Source organism: Capra hircus, chromosome 4 (assembly GCF_001704415.2).
Source record: "Capra hircus breed San Clemente chromosome 4, ASM170441v1, whole genome shotgun sequence".
Taxonomy (NCBI): domain Eukaryota; kingdom Metazoa; phylum Chordata; class Mammalia; order Artiodactyla; family Bovidae; genus Capra; species Capra hircus.
The window spans coordinates 27,225,311-27,244,617 of NC_030811.1; the positions used below are offsets into that span (position 1 = coordinate 27,225,311).

The following is a 19,307-nucleotide window of genomic DNA, read 5'->3' on the forward strand; positions in this document are numbered from 1 at the left end:
AGCAAAGCCAGCCAGCTGAGTTCTTGTGAAGGCCCCACTGACTCATCAGCCTGGAAGGCAGGCCCTCCCTGTGTCAACAGCCCCAGAGCAGGAGGGCAGGTGCTGGGGTAAAGAGAGCTAGCTGGCAGGAGAAATACGGTCCAGTAAAACAGCATGGGAGCAACTGGTGCTGAAAAAGAATAACTGAGTCTGTTTTTAATATTTATTAATCCAAAAATACATAAATGTCCCCTTTCTATCCCAGGTTCTTAGTTTCTCAAGGGAGGTAGGTGCCAGACTTAGTATCTGGTGTAATACTTAATCTGTCTCTGGATGTTGTGAGGAAATGAGGCTCAAGCTGTGTGTGTGTGTGTGTGTGTGTGTGTGTGTGTGTGTGCTCGCGTGTGCGTGTGCGCATGCGCACTCAGTCACTCAGTCATGTCTGACTATGAACCCATGGATTGTAGCCCAGCAGGCTCCTCTGTCCACGGGATTTTCCAGGCAAGAATACTGGAGTAGGCTGCCATTTCCTCCCCCAGGGGATCAACACTAAAGCTAGGGAACTCCAAAATCAGGCCCATGCCCTGCAGAGGACCTGCCAGGGAGGTCTGACCCCCAGCACTTGGCTCTTCTTGCCAGAAGAAATGAGGCAGCCACAGGAAGGGACTGCTCTGGGGCAACTCCCTCTGTACAACTAGGCCCCCTGAGTTGGCGGAGTTCCTTCCCTCCACACTGATGCTGATGGCCAAGTTCCCCCAGAACCAGTCCAGGAGAGACATATGCAGGAAGACAGAGTCCTCAAAGCAAAACTGGCTTCCAGCTTCCCTCAGCTTCTGAGGAGAACCTGGATCTCAGGCCTCTTTTCCCTCTTCTTCATGACCCAGATCTGCTTCTGGAGACCCCAAGATAGGACCCTGCTGCTCATCAGGTGCCACCTGGGAACTTTCGCCCTCCACATCTCCGCATAGCCACCCAGGAAACCTGGGCCAGTCACTACATGCAGCCTCCTTACTGCATGCCAACTGGGTGCATGGGCCAGGGTCCCTGTGCAGCACTGAGGCCTGGCATGGCAGGGGTTTGGGCCACAGGCTGCAGATGCTGCTGAGACAGCCAGATGTGATGGAGCTCCTTGAACTGTTCCACCATGCGGTCTTTGAGGTCTGGGTTTGAGATCTGTAGCCGGATGCTATCAGCTGACCAAGAAAGCTCCCCTGAGAACATCTCCAGCAACAGCCGGGCTGCTACGGGTACCACCTAAGCGGGTGAAGAGGAGACAGGACAGGGTGAACTGTCTGGATCGGCAGGGCTGTCCAATCGAGCTATGCATGAGGGGATCCACCAGGGGCAGGTGGTAGTTCACATCCGCCAGAAGAAGGGGCACCAATTTCTACTTCATAAAAAGGCAGCTTATGTGTGAGCAGTGCCGGTCCTCATTTAACACTGACTGCTGAATTCACCCTATCCAGACAGTCCTGCCCCTCCACCCTGGGGCAAGGGCCCAGGATTCCCCAATATCCAAAGCAGAGTTCAGGAGGTTGAAGATGGGAGTATACCTGTACAGTAATGAGCTTCTTCTCCCGGGGTTTGCAGTCAGGCCACTCCTCCCCAAAGCAGAAGAAGATCTCGAATGGAGGTGGGGTGTTGGTCTGGCCCTTCTGGAATAGGATGAGCTCTGCATTGAGAGCAAGACCCTTAGTCAGAGGCGGGCGCCAGGCCTCTGGACGAAAAGAGACCCAGAGGAACACGAGGTGGGGCCCTCACCATTGAGAAAGTCCTCCAGGCTGAAGAGCTTGGTCTTGACCTCCCGCTGGATGGGGTTGGGGTGCGAGCCATGGGCTGAGGCGCAGGGCCCGCTCCAGAACACCTTGCACTGGCACAGACGGATGGCATACAGATCCTGGCCTTGTAGCTGAAGGATGAGCCCACGGTCCAGGACGTCCAGCAGCTGGTTGGTGTAAAAGCGCTGCTTCTCACTGGGGATGTCCTCAGGGCTGGGGAAGCGCACTTGCTCCAGGCTCACCGGGCCAAAGAGCTCCACCTGCTCCTGGGTGGCCTCCAGTTGGCTGTAGAAGAGCCGGCAGCCTTGAGGGTTGCTGATGGTGAGAGCCCGGGGTGGCCGCCCCCGGTATTGGAACTTGATCTCCAGGTCAGTCACTGCAGGACAGAGAGGCAGGCCCGCCCCGCCCATGAGCCCCATGCCTCCGCTTTCTGCCGCCCACTGATCTTCTCTGCCCTCTCTGCCCTGCAGCCAGGCCATCATCAGTCCTCCCCACTTCCCTCCCAGCCAAGCAGGGATTGGTATGGGCATTTTTGTTCTTCTCTTCATCATCCTCCACCCTCCCAGCTGCTCCTCCCTGCCCACCCTCCACCCCTCTCCCGTGGGTTCTTACGAGGCAGCATGTGGGGGCTGATCAACAGGTCAGGCAGGAGTTGTTCAGCTGCGGGGGGCAGGCTGGTAGACAGGGGCCCAGGCTGCGGGTGTGAGCTCGGCAGGACCTCAGAAAACACCTCCCCAAAGTCAGCGGCGTTGCCATGAGCAGGGACCAGCAGGTTGGGGCCTGGAGCAGGGGGTGCCAACACCACAGGCGGCTGGAGAGTGGGTGGCCACTTGACATCCTCTTTGGGTAAAGAATAGGGTGCCATGGCAGGGCTGGGCTGCACTGCTTCTATAGAAGGTGGGAGTGGACAAAATTTTAATGTCACTTCTAGGAACTGCCTCCAGGCTTACCTACTCCCAGCCCTGGGCCATCCCCCAGCCTCCCTTCAGCCCCCTCCCAGGCACCTGTGGTCCCCGCAGCTCCTCCTTATACTAGACCCCCAACCACACCACCTCCCAGCCCCACCTGTGATGCTCAGGCCTGGTAACATCTTCTGGAGCTGAAGAGAAGACACAGGCAAAGGAGGAACGAGGAGGCCAGAGAGAGAAGGGAGGACAGGTTATTAAACTGATCCGATGCTGAAGAATGAGACCCACAAGGCAACTCCCTGGTCTTCAGCTTAGGCGAGGCCAGACCCTCAGGCCCAGCTCTGCCATCCAAGGCATGTCAGTAGGCTCTTGGTGCCCCAGTTTCTGCTTCTGCAGGTGGGAATACCTACTAAGCCCCAACTACTGAGGCTGAGACCATGCATGAGCATGTTTTATACCAACAGAGTCCCAGGGAGGTTCAAGGTGGTGACTTTGTTCCTGTCCCCAGAATTCCAAGAGAAGAAACTCAGAGAAGGGCTGCAGAAACGGCAGCAGGCTCCAGAGGAGTGGAACTGCCCAGTCCTGCAGTGGAGTGGGACAAGCAGCCAAGCCTAGCGAGGCCCAGGGTGGCGGCACAGGCTGCCAAGTGCGCCCCCAAGCTCACCTCTTCCTCTTCTTCCTCCTCAGCATTATCCTCACTGGGCTGTGACTCTGCAGGGGGAGACAGAAATGACAGACCGGAAGGGAGTCAGTGGGGGAGAGGGAGGAAGGCCTTCAGGGCTCCGGGTGGCTTCTCTCCTGCCCAGAGCTGCCCAAACACAGAGGGAAAGGCCACACAGCCACCAGCAATCACGGGACACTGCCCCTGACCTCACGGCGCTCCCCTCCCTGGGTCACCCGACCTACATTCACTGGAGCCAAGAACCAGGATGGGGTGAGGAAATCAAACCCAGCGGGGAGGGGCCTGGTCCATGCCAAGCCGCTCCTAGCCTCACCAGTGATCCACTTCTGGGAGCCCTGGGTTACTGCCCGAGCGGCATGTCCCCAACCACTGCACGCTGGAGGGGCCCCGGGCCTCCGTGCATAGCCCCCTAGGTGGCCCACATTCAGCCAGGCAGAATACCTGCAGGAGCCGGGCCATTGGCGCAGACCTCGTAGATCTTGTAGGGCTGAGGCGGCATGTCCCGGGGCCCGTCATAGATGAGGCGGAAGTCACGGCTCTTGTTCAGGGCACAGCGCAGGTTGGCCTTCCACTTGGCCGGATCAGCCTCGTCCACCCCCTCGGTGTACTTCCCCGTCTCCTTGGCCCAGGCCTAGGGCAGGAAGACAAGACAGACAACCACAGAGAACCACGCCCCTCACCGAAGCCAGCCCCTCTGGGCTGGGGGCAGTCACTGCTGTGGATGAGACCATTACACAGGCCGAGCCAGCGCCCATCTGCAAAGTGGGAGTTAGGAGGCCAGTCTCTTAAGGTCCCAGCAAGCTAGAGGAATTCTAGATGCTTTGAAAGGCATCATATTCACTGGTCTTAAGATGGCAAACAGGTATAATCTCTAAGGAGATGGGATAACATGGTGGATAAGAGGGGTCTGGAGAAGAACTGGCTTTGGATCGGAATCTGCCACCGCCACCTGTGTGCCAGGCCATGTCACTTTGCCTCTCTTTGTTTTGGTCTCCCCATCACAGCATCTGCCTCACAGTGTGGTGGTGGAGACTCAGGCTTAATGCCCATAAAGCTCTCTGAACTGTGTCTCTCCTTGGGATGGACTCTGTACACTTGGGCTGCTGGTATTATTATAACGATTTTTTTTTTGTAGGGTGTGCCTCACCATGTGGTTGCAGGATCTCAGCTCCCTGACCAGAGATTGAATCGGGCCATGGCGGTGAAAGCACTGGAGTCCTAACCACTAGATCACTAGGGAACTCCCAGTACTGTTATTTTGGAAGGTAATTTGGTTGATCTCAGGATTACACATTTCCATCCTTTAACCCAGTAATTTAACTTCTGGGAATTTATCTGACAGATAAAGATGCATCCACACAAAAGCTTGCACATATAAGCTTATTCACTGCAGCTCTGTTTCTAACAGAAAATGACTCTCAATTATCTAAATGTCCATCAATGGGGGCTGGTTAAATTATGGCCAACCCATAAAATGGAATATTGGGCAACAAGAAAAAAAAAGGAGGAATTTTTTTATATACTGACACGTTGTAATCTTCAAAAAATGAGGTGCAGAAGCATCTACCATTTTTGTCAAAAGTAGGGGAAAGGATCGGAGAAGGCAATGGCACCCCTCTCCAGTACTCTTGCCTGGAAAATCCCATGGATGGAGGAGCCTGGTAGGCTGCAGTCCATGGGGTCGCTAAGAGTCGGACACGACTGAGTGATTTCACTTTCACTTTTCTCTTTCATGCACTGGAGAAGGAAATGGCAACCCACTCCAGTGTTCCTGCCTGGAGAATCCCAGGGACATGGGAGCCTGGTGGGCTGCCATCTATGGAGTCGCACAGAGTTGGACACAACTGAAGTGACTTAGCAGCAGCAGTAGGGGAAAGGATAGGCACGTATTTGCTTGCATATGTACAAAAATCCCTCAGGAAGGATAAACAAGAAACTGAGAATACGAACTGTCCCAAAGGAGGAAGTTGGGTGTCTGGGAGACTGTCTCCCATTTGGGAGACTTTTTGCATTTTACACTTTTTTAAATGTTGAATTATGTGACCATGTTACTTATTCAAAAATGAGAAATGGATTTGAAAGGAACCTTGAAAAGACAAACACTAAGCGCAAAAACTAAACAATACATGGCCAAAACTTTAAAAATAAGGATTCTCTTTGACCCAGAAGTGTTCAACTCTAGGAACTAATCCCAAAGGAAACCATTTGAGATGTGCCAAGGATAAGAGTTTAGAGGGTGTCCATGGCAGTGTGATCTTCAACATGGAGACACTGAAAGCAACCTAAGGTGTCCAAAATCTGGGACTTGGTGACTAAAGCGTGCTCCCTGCTCCGATGGAATGTTCAGCGGCATTTGAATGTGGCATTTGTTGGAATGGGGAAGCCGGTCCTGATGTTGGGTGGAAAATGCAGGTTACAAAATAGAATCTATAGCTTGATTCCATCTTGGCACTTCATATACACATGGAGAAAACTGATAATACAAGCAAAAAAATATTCATAGTATTAAGATTATGGGGGAATTCTGTGGTCCTTTAAGTGCATGTGTACACCAAATGTGCATCCTGGACAGGCGCTCACGTATGATGAAAAAGTACAAAGAGGAAGAGGGGGAGGAGTTACCCGAAGGTCTCCTGGGGCCCCTCAGTCCTCACCTTGCTCCAGGGATCGGGTTAGAAAGGTTGCCCAGCGGTGATGCCTGCAGCCCTTAGCCCCGGCCTGGGGTCGCTGGCCACAAGGCAGCTGGAAGAGTGGCCAGTCTGATGTAGGGGGGAGCCCTTTTCTAGGGAAGGGCCTTCAGAGGCCCAGGGCTTACCTTGAAGATGGTGTTATCTCCGTCATGGCTAGGGCCGTGCCGCGTGGCGTGGCGCCAGGGGATGTAAAACAATTTCTTTTCCCCATTGACCCACTGAAGCCCGGGGTACTGGCAGCTGTTGACCTGGGCCACCAGCCAGGGCTTCAGCCGCACGCGCCGGGGCGGAAGCAGGGCGGCGGGGGCTGGCTGGTTCATGGCACAGGCGTCTGCTGGAGAGAGCGGGGGGCAGTCAGTGCACATCAGAGGGCCGAGCCACGGCCCGTAGGACTCCCCCTTCCTCCCAGCACAGGAGGCCAGAGTCGCTCCAGCCTGTCCAGATGCTTGAGCCAGTTCTCCTCTCCAAGCATCAGCTTTCCTGTCACAAGGTCCCTGCGTCTGGGCTTCGTTTGAGGGAAAGGAAGGAGGGGTACACAGCTGGAGTGGACACTGTGGGTGTCCCACCCAGACGTCCTGTGTCCAGCGGGGCAGCAGTTCCCCAGCTGCTGTGAGTCCAAGCACAGCACGGAGCTGCCCATTGCCGGAGAACTGCCCTCAGCTGCCCCTCTCCAGGGCCAGGCCACCCCTCCACTCTGTGGGGGAGAGCCCACAGTCAGTGACACACAGGGACAAAGGGCCGGTCCCCTTGCTTCAGGCGGAGCAAATGAGCACTCCGGGGTCCCCACAGACTCTAGCTGAAGCCAGTCTCCGGCTGAGCCCACATCCTTGCTTAGCTTTCTTCCTGCTTCCCCTGTTCCCCTCCCTCTCCCTCACCAAACCAACTTCCAAGAAACCCCGCTAAGACAAGGCAGAAGCTGTGAGTCAGGGAGGGGTTTCCACACCCAGTCCTCAGAGCTTCCTTCCTTCCTTGGTTTCCCTCAGGGATGAAGCTTCCCACCCTCCTCCGACCTGGACATCTTGAAAGAAATCCCGTGAGCCAACTCCATCTACCGCCTGAATCGCTGGCAAGGACAGTGGCCACCAAACTTAGAACTTCTGCTTTTCAAGGCAGCAACTTCCTAGACTCTGGTTCCTCCACCAACCATGCATTCATTCAGCAGCACCTTATGTTCGCTGTGGGGTCCACACAGATAGGGTCCCCACCAGAGCGAGTGCCACCCCCCACCCCAGGCCACACACTTGCCTCCCTGGTCAGAGGCCAGCTGGTCACAGGGAGTCTCTGCCTCCTCCACTGCACCTGCCAGCCCCTCTCCAGACCCCGGACCGAAACTTCTCTCCACTGTCCTGAGCCTGCTTTCACTCTGCTCCACTCCTGCGGGGTTTCTCCCCTGCGCTTGCCCCTCACCTGTGAGCCCGGGGTCAGCGACAGAAGGGACGGGGCCATCATAGCCCCCCGGGCTGAGACTCAGAGGAGACTCTGTCGATGGGCAAGGAAGGAATAAAGGGCTGAGCCACGACGAGAAATGAGGCTTCCTCCCACCCTGGGCCCTAGGTTTCTGAGCACATGTGAGTTAGGTGGGCGTGCACTTGTGTGTGTAAGAGGACACACACTGCGCAGGTACCATGCTCCTCTCCCACTTCCTTGGTCCACCCGTTCCCTGTAGAAGACGCTCCACAAGTGATGGAGAGGGAGTGGCCACGACGGTGGCATAGGGGTGGGGTGGGCCAGGGTCTTTCGCAGAAGTCGCGCTTCCTGGAACAAGGGTGCCAACACTAGCCCTCCGGGCTGGGTCCTCCAACACTCACAGCTCCCTCTCCAGAGCGCCACGGGCTGCCCTGGACTCTCCTCCACTGAGACAAGTGGGGCTCCTATTCCGCCCTGCACAGCCTCCCCCACCCAGACGTCTCACTTACTTTCCAGGTCAGTGGGCAACCTCTTCAAGGGCAGGAGTGCCTCCGGGTCTTTCTTCCTCACCACTCTCCCCTCCTGGGCATCTGCATTTACTGGGCCAAAGTAGGACCTAAGGAAGGCCAGCCAGATGTTGGAAGCGTCCGTCCTCCAGCTGTTTATCGCCCCACCCCCACCTGGCTGCCACCCCAACCAACGCTGCCCTCCCCAACCAACCCTCCCCTCCTCTGACTCAAAGGTGAGACCAGACCCAAGAGGAAAGCTGTGAGCTCTGTGGGGCAGTGAGGGTCTAAGGTGGGCAGGCCTGTCCAGGAAGGGATAACTGAAGGAAATGAGGTATCTGGGTGGCTGGTGTAAACACTCAGTGGGGTGGGGATGAGAAATACCCCCGTGTGGCAGAAAGACTAGGGTTCAAGTCAAGACCAAGACAGCCTCCCCTGAGACAGACTACATCCTTGCTGAAGAACCTTCTGACAGCTAAAGCCACCCAACCACAGGCTGAACTGTTGCTGGGAACAAAGGCTTCTGGGAGTACAGAAGTCTTGGTGGGCTTCCTGGCCTGCACTGGGATATATACACACACACACACACACACACACACACACACACACACACACACACACATACACACACCCCATCATCCAAGCCTGCTTCAGAATGTCCCCTGAAATTCCCTGCCCAACACCTTTCTGGGTTGTGGCGGCTAAGTGCCACCTCCACGCTGCTAAGGATTTTCGTCTGTGGGCCTCTCCCCAGAGCAGTGCCCAGCACTGGGCTGGGACAGAGAGGATGGGAGAGCACCCGGCCCTGCCCCCCGGTCTCAGAAGATGGGTGACTCGGTTCCCCTTTCTGCACTAGCCTCCACCCAGCCCTAGGGGAAATGAAAGTGGCCAGACCGGACAACTCGGAAACCTGACTCACTATGAGCTGGGGGAGGGAAGGGATGGGGAGAAAATCACATTTGGGTCCCCCCGACCAAATGCTCCATCTCTCATCCTGTAGCCCATCCCCCAACCCTCAAGCCCGCTGGCAGTCATCGTCCATTGTGTGATTCACAGCGTTGGAGAGCTTCATCCAATTTGTGTCTGCTGCATCCCACGCCTCCCAAAGGCCTGGGTCCTAGAATAGACGGGCGACGGTCACAGCAGCAGGCCATTCTGGCTGCGAGAAGGTGGACCAGGGAAAGTTCTGCAGACAGAGGGCAAGGCAAGCTTCCCTGATGACTCCCACACATGGTCTGGCCTGCAGCTATGCCAGAGGTGGTGAACTGGGAAGCCAGGAAGGTCGATTTCTCTGCCCAGGGCAAGGAGGGTGTCAGGGCAAGTCCGGCTGCACCGCTCTACAACACCAACTCTGAGCTCCTGGCAGTAAGGTGCAGCCCCTTCTAGCAGCACAGGGAAGGGCTCTGTAGAGGGCCTCCCACCAAAAGCCTGGCCGTGGCCAAGGGAGGGTCTGCCTAGCAAGCCACACAGGGAGCTTCAGCCACAAGTCTGCCTGCATCCAGGGTCATCAGGACCAGGCTCAGCATCAGCTCACCAAAGAGGCTGCTTCCTGCCTGGAGATGGACTTAGACCTGATGCAAGCTATCCCAATGCCAGGAGTTCTGAATTTCAGTGCCCTTGTGATCCATTCCTACTTCGATCCTGAAAGAAGCAGTCACTCAGATTCCCAGGGGGTCCCAGAAGCATAGCCCTGAGAAAGTCCATTCTACATCCCTCCCTCACCAGGAAAGTGGCTCACAAGGTAAAGAATCTGCCTGCAATACTTTGCTCTAGAATAACAGGTCCTATCTCTGGATGGGGAAGATCCCCTGGAGGAGGGCATGGCAACCCACTCCAATATTCTTGCCTGGAGAATCCCTTGGACAGAGGAGCCTGGTGGGCTATAGTCCATGGGGTCGCAAAGAGTCGGACACAACTGAGGAACTACACACACATACACATACACACACACACACACACACGCCCCTCGTGGCTGCTGGGAGGACTTGATGTCCCATCAGGATGCAGGTTGGTCAGGGGGTCTGCCCTGACTCCTCAACAGCTGTGCAGGTTTGCAACCCCCAGACTAGCCTTGTGGATTAGAGCCCTGAAAGACGGGGGAAGGCGGGATGAGCATACATCAGCTTCCATGGAAACATCAAAGGAGGAGTGGCCTGCTGAGGACCTGAGGAAGGCCCTATTATAGGGGAAGGGGCAGCCCAGGAGCATCTCCGGAGGTGCACAGGCCCGGCAACTCCTGAACTCCCAGGAGCCAGCCACAAGGGAAGCCTGAACACTGTGGGTACCAGGGACCCCCTAGGGGAGGAGGCTCTGCAGCCCCCAGCACTGCGAGATCAGCAAGCCCTTGCACCTCCTGAATTTGATTCAGACGTTTCCCGCAAACTCCACACCAAACTCCTGGAGAAGGCATGGGTGCCCGGGGCCCAGTGAGACCTTAAGCCCCTCCCCCTCCAGGGGAGACGAGCTGAGACTCCAGGGCGGCAGATGCGGGCAGAAAGACGCTTCCCTCGGCTTCCTCTGGGGGCACGGTGGGGTAAGGCCAAGGCGCAGGTGGGGAAACCCCAGAGTTAAAAAAAGGGTGGTTTCCCAAGGCTTCCCTTGACTTGCTGGGAGCCCCAGTATCCAACCCTATAACCCTGCTCTGGCCTGGCTGCCTCTCCCGGGAGACTCTAGCTTTCTCCATCGACCCCGCCCTCGTCCTTACTGGTCCTGGTCACTCCCTGCTGGGCGCGCAGGGAGCCCCAACTCGGCTCTGCTCTCAAGACCGTCCCCGCAGGTGCCCGGCTTGGCCGCGCCTCCTGGCCCAGCCCACTGAACTACCCCCACTCCTTCCCCGGCCCGGAGCGCTGGTTTGGGGTCTGCCTCTCCGACCGCTCCTCAGGGTGGAGGAGCCCCCGCCCTCATCCCCGCTCTGCTGGGCGCAGGGTGGCGGCGAAGGCAGGGAAGTCCCCTCCGCCTCAGGTCCCCAGGGCCAGATCCGGTGCCTCCGGGGCCACAGAGACAACTGCGCGCCCGGGCCGCGCAGGTGTTCACCGTCTCCTATCCCGCAACACAGTCACACTGGTCTCACTTTCCCTCCACTTTTAGATTCTCGATTGTTTCCTTCTGATGTTCGGGGGAAGGCTGTAGAGAAACTAGTCTAAGAAGTATCACGTCCGTGGTTCTCGCTTAGAAGGGTCAGCAGCTGCTTTTCTCCGCTGCAAGTAAAAGGACAGCCGGCGCCTCGCCTGACACCATCTTCCTAACCACTCTCTGCCCGAATTCTTGCCATTGTCTTAAGATCCAGGGAGAGATGGACCTCTTAAACCTCATTCTCTTACTGGAAAGGGTGAGGGGAGGGCTGCCCGGGGAAGGAGGATCGGAGCGTACAGAATTCTAGGCGGAATCGGGGCTTTCCCTCCATGGCCCAAGCCGGGCGCTGCCCATCCCATGGCAGCCGGGCGCTGCCCATCCTCCGCGAAGGCCAGAGGAGGGGAGAGAAGCAGGAGAGCTGGCGCCCCCGGCCGCGGTGCGCTCCTCGGGTGCCTTCTGGACCAAGGCTGCTGCTGCGGGGCACCCCTCTCTGATCAAGACATAGGAGGCATCTTGGAGACCCCCACAACGGCGGGGCGCGTCCTGCCTTGGGCGTTCCCCACCCTGAGCTCGGGCACCTGGAAGAGCCGGACGCTGACCCCTCCCGCGCGCCCGCACCGCTTCAGTCCCCAGCCCGCCGCCGGCAGGTGCCCCGCGGGCGCGGAGAAGAGCGCGCGGCCGCCTGGACTTACCTGTCTGCTGTGCGCCCGCGTGGCTGCGCCCGGGAGCCCCGGCCAGGCGGTGGGGCCGAGCTGCGCTGTCCTGGAGCCGCGCCGGTCCGCCCGCCCGCCCGCTCGCCACTTCCGCATCACCCGCCCCCGCCCCTGGGCCGCGGCCGCCCAGCCTCGGTGCGCCGGCAGCGCCCCGCCCTGCCCCGCAGAGCCACCCTGGGGTCCCCGCGCAGACTCAGCGACCGAGGGACGGGGCTGAGCCCCGGGCCAGGCTGGTTCCCCTGCAGCCCAGGGCCTGGCGGAGACGCGCGGCAGCGCGGTGGCCTGGACGGACTGCTGGGCTCCTTCAGAAATCTGGAGGCTCAAGAGTCGTTCGACAACCTCAGCCCCCCTACCCCACTCTGCCATAGTGATCGGCTGGGCCCGGGAACTTTCTGTCCCTCCGGGAGCTCTAGATCGGTGCGGACACTGGCGATCAACCGAGCCACATACGAGCGCGGTGGAGGTAGTAGTAGCCCCTGGCGTTCGCCCCACGAGCCCGCGAACCCTTCCGAGGGTCGCCCAGTACCCAGCCACTGGCATCCAGACTCAGACACTCCCTCCACAAGGTGCCTACAGACAGGGATGGTCAGGCTACTGTCTTTCTGATCCTTAACCTTCGCACCTGCCTGCCCCTGCTCCCCGTCCCTGATCGCCTTGGGGACCTCTGTGGGTCAGCGCCTTGGTCTCTTGTCCCACCTCTTCACTCACCGCTACCTTGACCATCCGTCTGCCAGTCTGAACGTTTTTTGGTTCCGCAGGCAGGCCTCGTTCGCTGGTTGCAGCCCTCACATTGTCCAGTTACCAGTCCTGGAGCATTCTTCGCGTGGGAACTCCTGCTCCTCTTCAGATTTTGTTTCAGCATCACTCCTTTGAAAAGCTTACCTTGACTTTGTCTCCTAGGTAGGGTTCCCAGACCCTGAGGCTTATCTTCACTGGTTTTCACTTAGGAGTTTAATGTCTGATTTCCACTAGAATCAGCTTACTCAGGAACCATGCCTGTCTTTTCATCTCCTACTTTCTATAGTAATTTTTAATAAAAAAATTTTTATATGAAGAAAATTTATGTCAATCGATTACATCTTAGATAGAAACTAAAATATATAAGTTCTAGAAAGTACTCTTTGCCCATTAAAGTTTAGTGCCTGTATTTTTAACAAACACAGGGGTAGCAGTTAGTGGATGAATCAGAACTTTGACCTTCCCTTCCCACCTCCATCTCTGTAGAAATACCTGGGTTAATCTTCACCCCTGATCTGTATCATTGCTCGTTACGTGTTGTCCTTTTTCTCCTCTCTTGCATTTCTCTCCTTCTCCCCAACTCTTGTAGCCCTAATATAAAATAGAAATATAATCTTATATAAGTATTGTATTATTTGTATCTGTTGAATATGTCGCAACTTAAGATTTTTAAGATTTAAAGTGTGAATGCAGAAAATGAGGATAGGGAGATTGTTCTGTATTTCTTTCTTTAAAAGTGAAACTGCTATTTAAATTGAAAATAGTTCCCCCCAAAATACAAACCTTTTTCATTGGAGGTGAGTCGTGCTTAATAGGAAGTATTCAATGTTGGACTAGAAAATATATCTGGAAAGATTGTCAAGAAGAGTCTTCTAAATGTCCCACACACACAGTCTAAGGGAGACTAGAACTAGGATTCTGCCCACCCCCACGACTATCCCCAGTCCTCAGGTGAGGCCCCCCACCCTGTGAGCCCCTGAACTTGGTCTAAAACCATTTGGGGGATTTCCCTGGTGGTACAGTGGCTAAGACTCTGTGCTCCCAATGCAGGGGGCCCAGGTTTAATCCCTGATCAGGGACCTGGATTCCACTTGCTGCAACTAAGACCTGGCACAGCCAAATAAGTTTTAAAAAAAGAATCCTCTGGAGGCCATGTGTAGAAGAAGGGGCACTGCCCTTGAGCTTGCATCCACTTCCGCTGTGTTCAAGCTCAGGGACCTTAGGCAGGTCCTGTGAATCTCATTTCCTGCGGTGAAAGGGGAGATGATGGTACTATTGAGATCGTAGCATTGGCATGAAGTTCCAGGGCCAGGGGCTATGCAAGGGCTCCACATCCCTTGGGTCCTGCCTTCCCCAGGTTCAGGGGAACCTGAACCAAGAAGCACTCTGGGCCAAAGACATGGCATCAGGAGGACAGGGTGGGGACAGAGAGCATCTCTCAGACTCTTCCAAAATTCAAGGGTCCCCTTGCTTCCGGATGCTGACTTATGGTGAGGCTCAAGCAAAGGAGAAGTGAGACTGAACCAGGGACCCCATGTGATCACTCCAAGTTCCCCCGCAGCAGGGCCAAGGCGCACGGGGAACGAGGAGACGTGGCCTCCACAGCTGGGAGCCTCGGTAGAGATGTGTGTCCACGCCTCTCATTTCCAACGGTGAGACAGCCCCTGCCCCCACTTCCCCTGGTCGGGGCATCAGATTGAGGGTGTGGTGAGAGGCCTGATTCCGGTTGAAGCCACAGTGCGTGTGTGTATGTGCAAGGGTTGGGGGTGGGGGGAGGGAGCCACATCACCAAAGGGAACCGAAAGCCCAGTGTGAGTGGTGGGGAGAGAACCTAGAGGTCCTGCAGGCAGCCGGACAAGACCCCCTCCCGACTCTAGACCCGTCCCCTCAACACAGGCCCGGGACCCACCCCCCACACCCGCCCTCAGTCCGGGCTGTCAGGCTTCCCGGGGCTGGCCTGGCCCTTAGATATTCACTCCCATTTCTGGGAACTTGTTGGCGAGACACTAGACTCTGAGATCCAGCTGCCCCGAGCCACACCCTGGCTCTCCCCTCAGGAATGGTCTGATCCTGGGCAAACCTCAGACTCCGAGGACCCCCAAGTCCTGCCCGTAATGTGAGAATGATAACCTGAGGGTCACAGTGAGCCCTTCGGCCGTGCCAGGTGAAAGTGGCCAACCAAAGTCCGCTCGGTCTAAACACCCCTGCCCTCCTGGAGCTTCCATTCTGTGGAGCCAGACAGACAGACAGTGCCTCAGGAACAGAGCTGGGCCAAGGGCGCCCCGTGGTCTGACCGCGGGCTTCATGCTGCCATTCTGGCTCCTGCCTGCTGAGGACATGACACCGTATCTGACACGCATTGCCATGGCCCAGGACGCCGCAACTGGGGCTTCCTTCCCCTTTCTCACTAAACCCTTCTCCTCGGAGCACTCGGAGGTGTGAGCTGGAAGTCCCCCATTCGGCCAGCACTGTCACACAGATGCCTCTAGACCTCACATCCCCCTTCTCCCAAATCTGCTCTCTTTCTTCAAATGGCCTGAGTCCCAGGAAGCTCCGCGGCCGCCCTTGTCCACCCTCAGGCCCACTGAGAACTAGTGCTACTTCCCTTTTCCTCCATGGTCAGCCCCTCTCCTCTCCCTAATCCTCGACAATCTGGCTCCCCCCCTTTGCCCATGGATTCTGCTCTGGACCTTGGACCCACAGCTCCAGCAGCCCCTGAAACACCCAGGTATGCCTCAGAAACTCCAATCTCTGAGTTTCTTTCTCGCTTCAACCCTCAAGTCCTGAGACTTCACTATTGCTTGAGTTTCTCGCCATCCACTGTAAATAAATGCCCTGGCAATCTGCTCCTAGCTCATCTTGGGGTCTTAGTGTCCTCCTCTACCCCACGCCGCCTGCCCCTGCCCTGCCTCTTGGTGCAATCATCATTGGTCCTTCTGCTAATTGTCCCCCGACTTGTATCATGTGCCCCACTGAGACATGAGGATGCCTTTCGCCCAGATCCTCGTCTTCGCGCCCCTTCCTCCATCTGCCCTTGGTCTGATTCAGACTCTCCTACAATCTGCTTAGTTCAGTGCTTCGCTCAAACCACTTCCCTCCCCGCTCCTGGGCTGTGTCAAGGAAGGGGCCAGGGCCTCCATCCTTCCTGCCAGTCTGGAGGACTCACTTTAGAGCATGCAGCTGTTGGACAAGGAGGAAAAGAAAGAGAAGGAAGTCCAACCTGGAAACCGCAGCCTTCCAGGGCTCTGGCAGTGGGAATGGCTGAACCCCTGCTTTGTGGGTACGGAGGCCACCCCAGTCCCACAGGAACCAGCAATGGACTTCAGTGTTCCTGCTTGTCCCAAACAGACTTGGCCGAAGCCTAGAATTCATAGGTGTCCCCACTGGAGAAAGGGGTCCCATCTAGATGCATGAGGACCACTCATCATCGATGTGGGAGGCAGGAGGCCCCATGGCTTCTCAGCCAGGTTCATCTCAAGTCCCTGAAACTTACAACCAGGGCTCAGGATCCCCCTTGGGGCAGGGACTATTGTCCCTCTAAGGTGGGGGGTGGTGTGTGTGGCTCAGCTGTGTCCAGGATGACAGTGTCAGCCCAAGGACACAGGGGGCCTCTTCTCAGCTCACATCTGGCCCTGAGGGTGGTGGAATGAGGCCAGAGCCACCCTGGATGGGAAGGGACACCCACGATGGCTCTGGGAGTCCAGAGGAGGCACTCTCTGACCTGGAGGAGCTGGCGCGTGAGATTATGGGAGGATATTTGTCCCACACAGCCTCTCAACACTTTATCGTGGGAAGGGGATGTCCAGGCTGTCCCTCTGGCCTCCTAAGGGGTGGGCTGACTGGGGGTCGTGGCATGAGTACATCATGTGTGTAGCAAAGGCAGGGCAAGGAGCTCCTGGAGGTCCGGGAGCCAACGGAGCTGCAGGTACAGGTATCTGGTTCTTCCCAGCCAGGTACCCTTGGGCCAGAGGTACTGCCTTGTAGGAATCAGGCCTGGCGACCCAGTTGGGGAACCCCCAGGCTGCTCTGCTGCTATGGCCTCTGATGTTGGGGGCAGAAAATCAAGAAAGAAGAGAGCCCTGAAGGCTGAAGGACTCTGGAGGTGGGGAGGTGGGTTAGGCCTCTCTGGAGAGGAATCCAGAGGAAGTTCTTACCAGGCCAGTGTCCTGGAATCTCAGTGTTTCACAGTTTTCCAAGCCAGGAGCCAGCTGGCACTCTGATACCCACCCAGGACCCTGTGCCAGGCAGACTGGACCCATAAGGACGCTGGTGGGCATGCAGGATCCAGGAGTCTTTGCTGATCTGTGCTAGTCTATGGACCAGTCTCCCCTACTTCTTTCAGCCTGTCCTCCTCCCTTTCTTCTGAAGCAGCACTTCCAAAGCTGCAGGGAAGGCGACACGGCCTGACAGCGTGTCCAGGCCCATCAATGACTTCCAGGACAGGGACAAGAACGAGGAACCTGCTCAGGTAGAAAAGAGCTTATGGGGGCTTCCTCATCACCCCTCCACACACTGCAGAGGCTTTGGTGGCAGTAACAGGTCACAGGGATGCCCAAAAAGACTCTGCAAGAGGGCAGTGAGCCTGAGGATCCTGGGTCCATCTGGAACTCGGCTGTCTAGAGAGCATGTGTGCTCAGTCCAGCCTCCTCACTGTAGTTCAGGGTCATGGTGGTCAGGAGAGAGAGAGTAAACGGCAGGCCTCTTGCAAAGGGACAGCCCATCCCAAGCGATGGGGAAGAACCAAGAGAAGTCTGGCCAGCCTGGTGAGTGAAGGCCCTATTGTAAAGGGACGTGGTGTTCTGGGGAGGGCAAACTGCATGCTGGGCTGGGTGGAGGAACCCATGTGTGTGCATGTGTGCATGCTAGGTCGCTTCAGTCAGGTTCAACTCTCTGCAACCCTAGGGACCATTCCTCTGTCCATGGGATTCTCCAGGCAAGAATACTGGAGTGAGTGGCCATACCCTCCTCCAGGGGATCTTCCCAACCCAGGGATCAAACCAAGTCTCTTACATTTCCTGCATTGGCAGGTGGAGTCTTTGCCACAACCAGGTAATGCTATGAACCCCCAAGACATGCGGGACACCACTAAGCACTTTTCATACATTATTGCATTTAACTGGCACACCGACCACCATGTGATAGGTGAGCATCATTCGTACATGTCCCCATTTGCAAAGAAGCAAACTGAGCGACTGACTTGCTAACCTTTCGAACCTGAACAAGTTACTCAACTTCTTTGTATTCTTAGCCTTATCTTTGGTGTTCCTTGGCTTGAAGAAGCATCACCATGATCTCTACCTTCTTCACATGTTGCTCTCCTTGTGTCCATGCCTCTGTGTCCCAATTCCCTTTTTTATAAGGACACCAGTCATACTGGATTCGCACCCACCCTAATGACCCCATCTTAACTAATTACATCTGTGAAGATCCTATTTCTAAATAAGGTCACATTCAGAGATACTGGCAGTTAGGACTTTAATTTGCAGGGAGGACACAATTCAACCCATGACAGTATTTACCGTGCAATCCATTATCCACCAAACACGGGTCACATTTGATTCTCATAACAGCTGTACAAGGCAGGGATATGTACGATCTTCATTTCATAGACGAAGACATTGAAGTTCAGAAAGGTTAGGCAGTTTCCCCAAAGGCACACAGCAACTAGTAAAATGAGGCACTGGGATTTGAACCTGACTATGAGTGATCTTTGTTCACTTTAAAGTCACACAGATCTTGATGTCAGGTCGCAGCTGTCTGATCTTGGGCAAAGCATTCAGCCTCTCTGAGTCGCAGTGTCCTTGTTTGTAAAGGGGCTTAACACCCTACTGCCAGGAAAGAACTGCTATTCAGTAGTAGGGTTGGGTGGTCGGGTTGTCTAGCCCAGCGCCAGGCACACAGCAGCAGAAGTGATGATAATTTAAACATAGCAGCAGCTACTCCCCAGAGTACATCCTGTGTTCTGCTGGTTCTGGGTGGCTGCCTCACTACAACCAGCTGTCCTCGCTGAGTCCCTGGGGTAGGCAGAGCCAGGGAGGCAGGCAGATCCCACCCTCTGCCAGCCCAGAGCGTGCTGGGGCTATTCCCCCACCTCCAGCCGCCCATCCGACATGCCTTCCCCTGGAAGAGGAGAGGGAGCCAGCTGCTAGGGGCCTCCTTCCTCACTCTCAGGCCCCGGGGGGTTGTCTGTACAGAAAATGTGGCCTCTGTGTCCCGGGGCATGCTCATGGCCCCTGAGAGAGGCTGCCCACTCCCCAGCCGCCTCACCCTCAGAAACAGGCCCAGGAGAAGGTGTGGGATCACAGAACAGAGCTGGGTGGGTGGATGGGGGACTGTGGGGAGGGGCTGACCGCCACGAGGGGGGCAGTATGAAGTGATGGGAAGGGTTCTCTATCCTGATCTGATTGTGGTGACAGTTGTACAACCCTCTGTATATTCCAAAACTCGGAACTGTGCACTAAAAAGTTTTCACTGTATGTAGGGCATTAAAAATAAATAAAAAGGGCACTCAGAAAATCCAAATTCTACATGTCAAGAAGTTTTAGGAATAGAGACTTCCCTGGGGGTCTAGTGGCTAAGACACTGTGCTCCCAGTGCAGGGGCCCTGGGTTTGACCCCTGGTCAGGGAACCAGCTCCCACATGTCACAAGACTTTGCATGCTGCAGTGAAAGATCCTGCATGTGGCAACTAAGATCCGGCACAGCCCAATAAATGAATAAATAAAAATAAATATTTTTTAAAAAGAAATTTTAGCAACTTAAGAAATGTATTAGCTTGTAATTTTCTTTTCATGGAAGCAAAAGACCTATATATGGTAAACAGGCCTTAAAGAA

General features: G+C 55.8%; 1 protein-coding gene across 5 annotated transcripts; it reads right to left on the reverse strand.

Moving 5' to 3' along the window:
* Positions 189 to 12,834, reverse strand: IRF5 (interferon regulatory factor 5). Of its 5 annotated transcripts, XM_018046949.1 has the most exons (11): positions 11,715 to 11,811; positions 7,954 to 8,060; positions 7,445 to 7,516; positions 6,163 to 6,371; positions 3,789 to 3,978; positions 3,330 to 3,376; positions 2,823 to 2,856; positions 2,370 to 2,645; positions 1,741 to 2,133; positions 1,533 to 1,651; positions 189 to 1,233 (listed from the first exon to the last, which is right to left on the reverse strand). In XM_018046949.1, exons 4-11 carry the CDS (start codon positions 6,355 to 6,357, stop codon positions 988 to 990), a joined length of 1,500 nt encoding a protein of 499 aa, XP_017902438.1. In that variant the 5' UTR covers positions 6,358 to 6,371; positions 7,445 to 7,516; positions 7,954 to 8,060; positions 11,715 to 11,811; the 3' UTR covers positions 189 to 987. The 5 variants fall into 5 exon arrangements, with proteins under 5 accessions (XP_017902438.1, XP_017902436.1, XP_017902434.1 ...); XM_018046947.1 differs by lacking the exons at positions 7,445 to 7,516; positions 11,715 to 11,811 and adding an exon at positions 12,450 to 12,834; XM_018046945.1 differs by lacking the exons at positions 7,445 to 7,516; positions 11,715 to 11,811 and adding an exon at positions 12,444 to 12,834.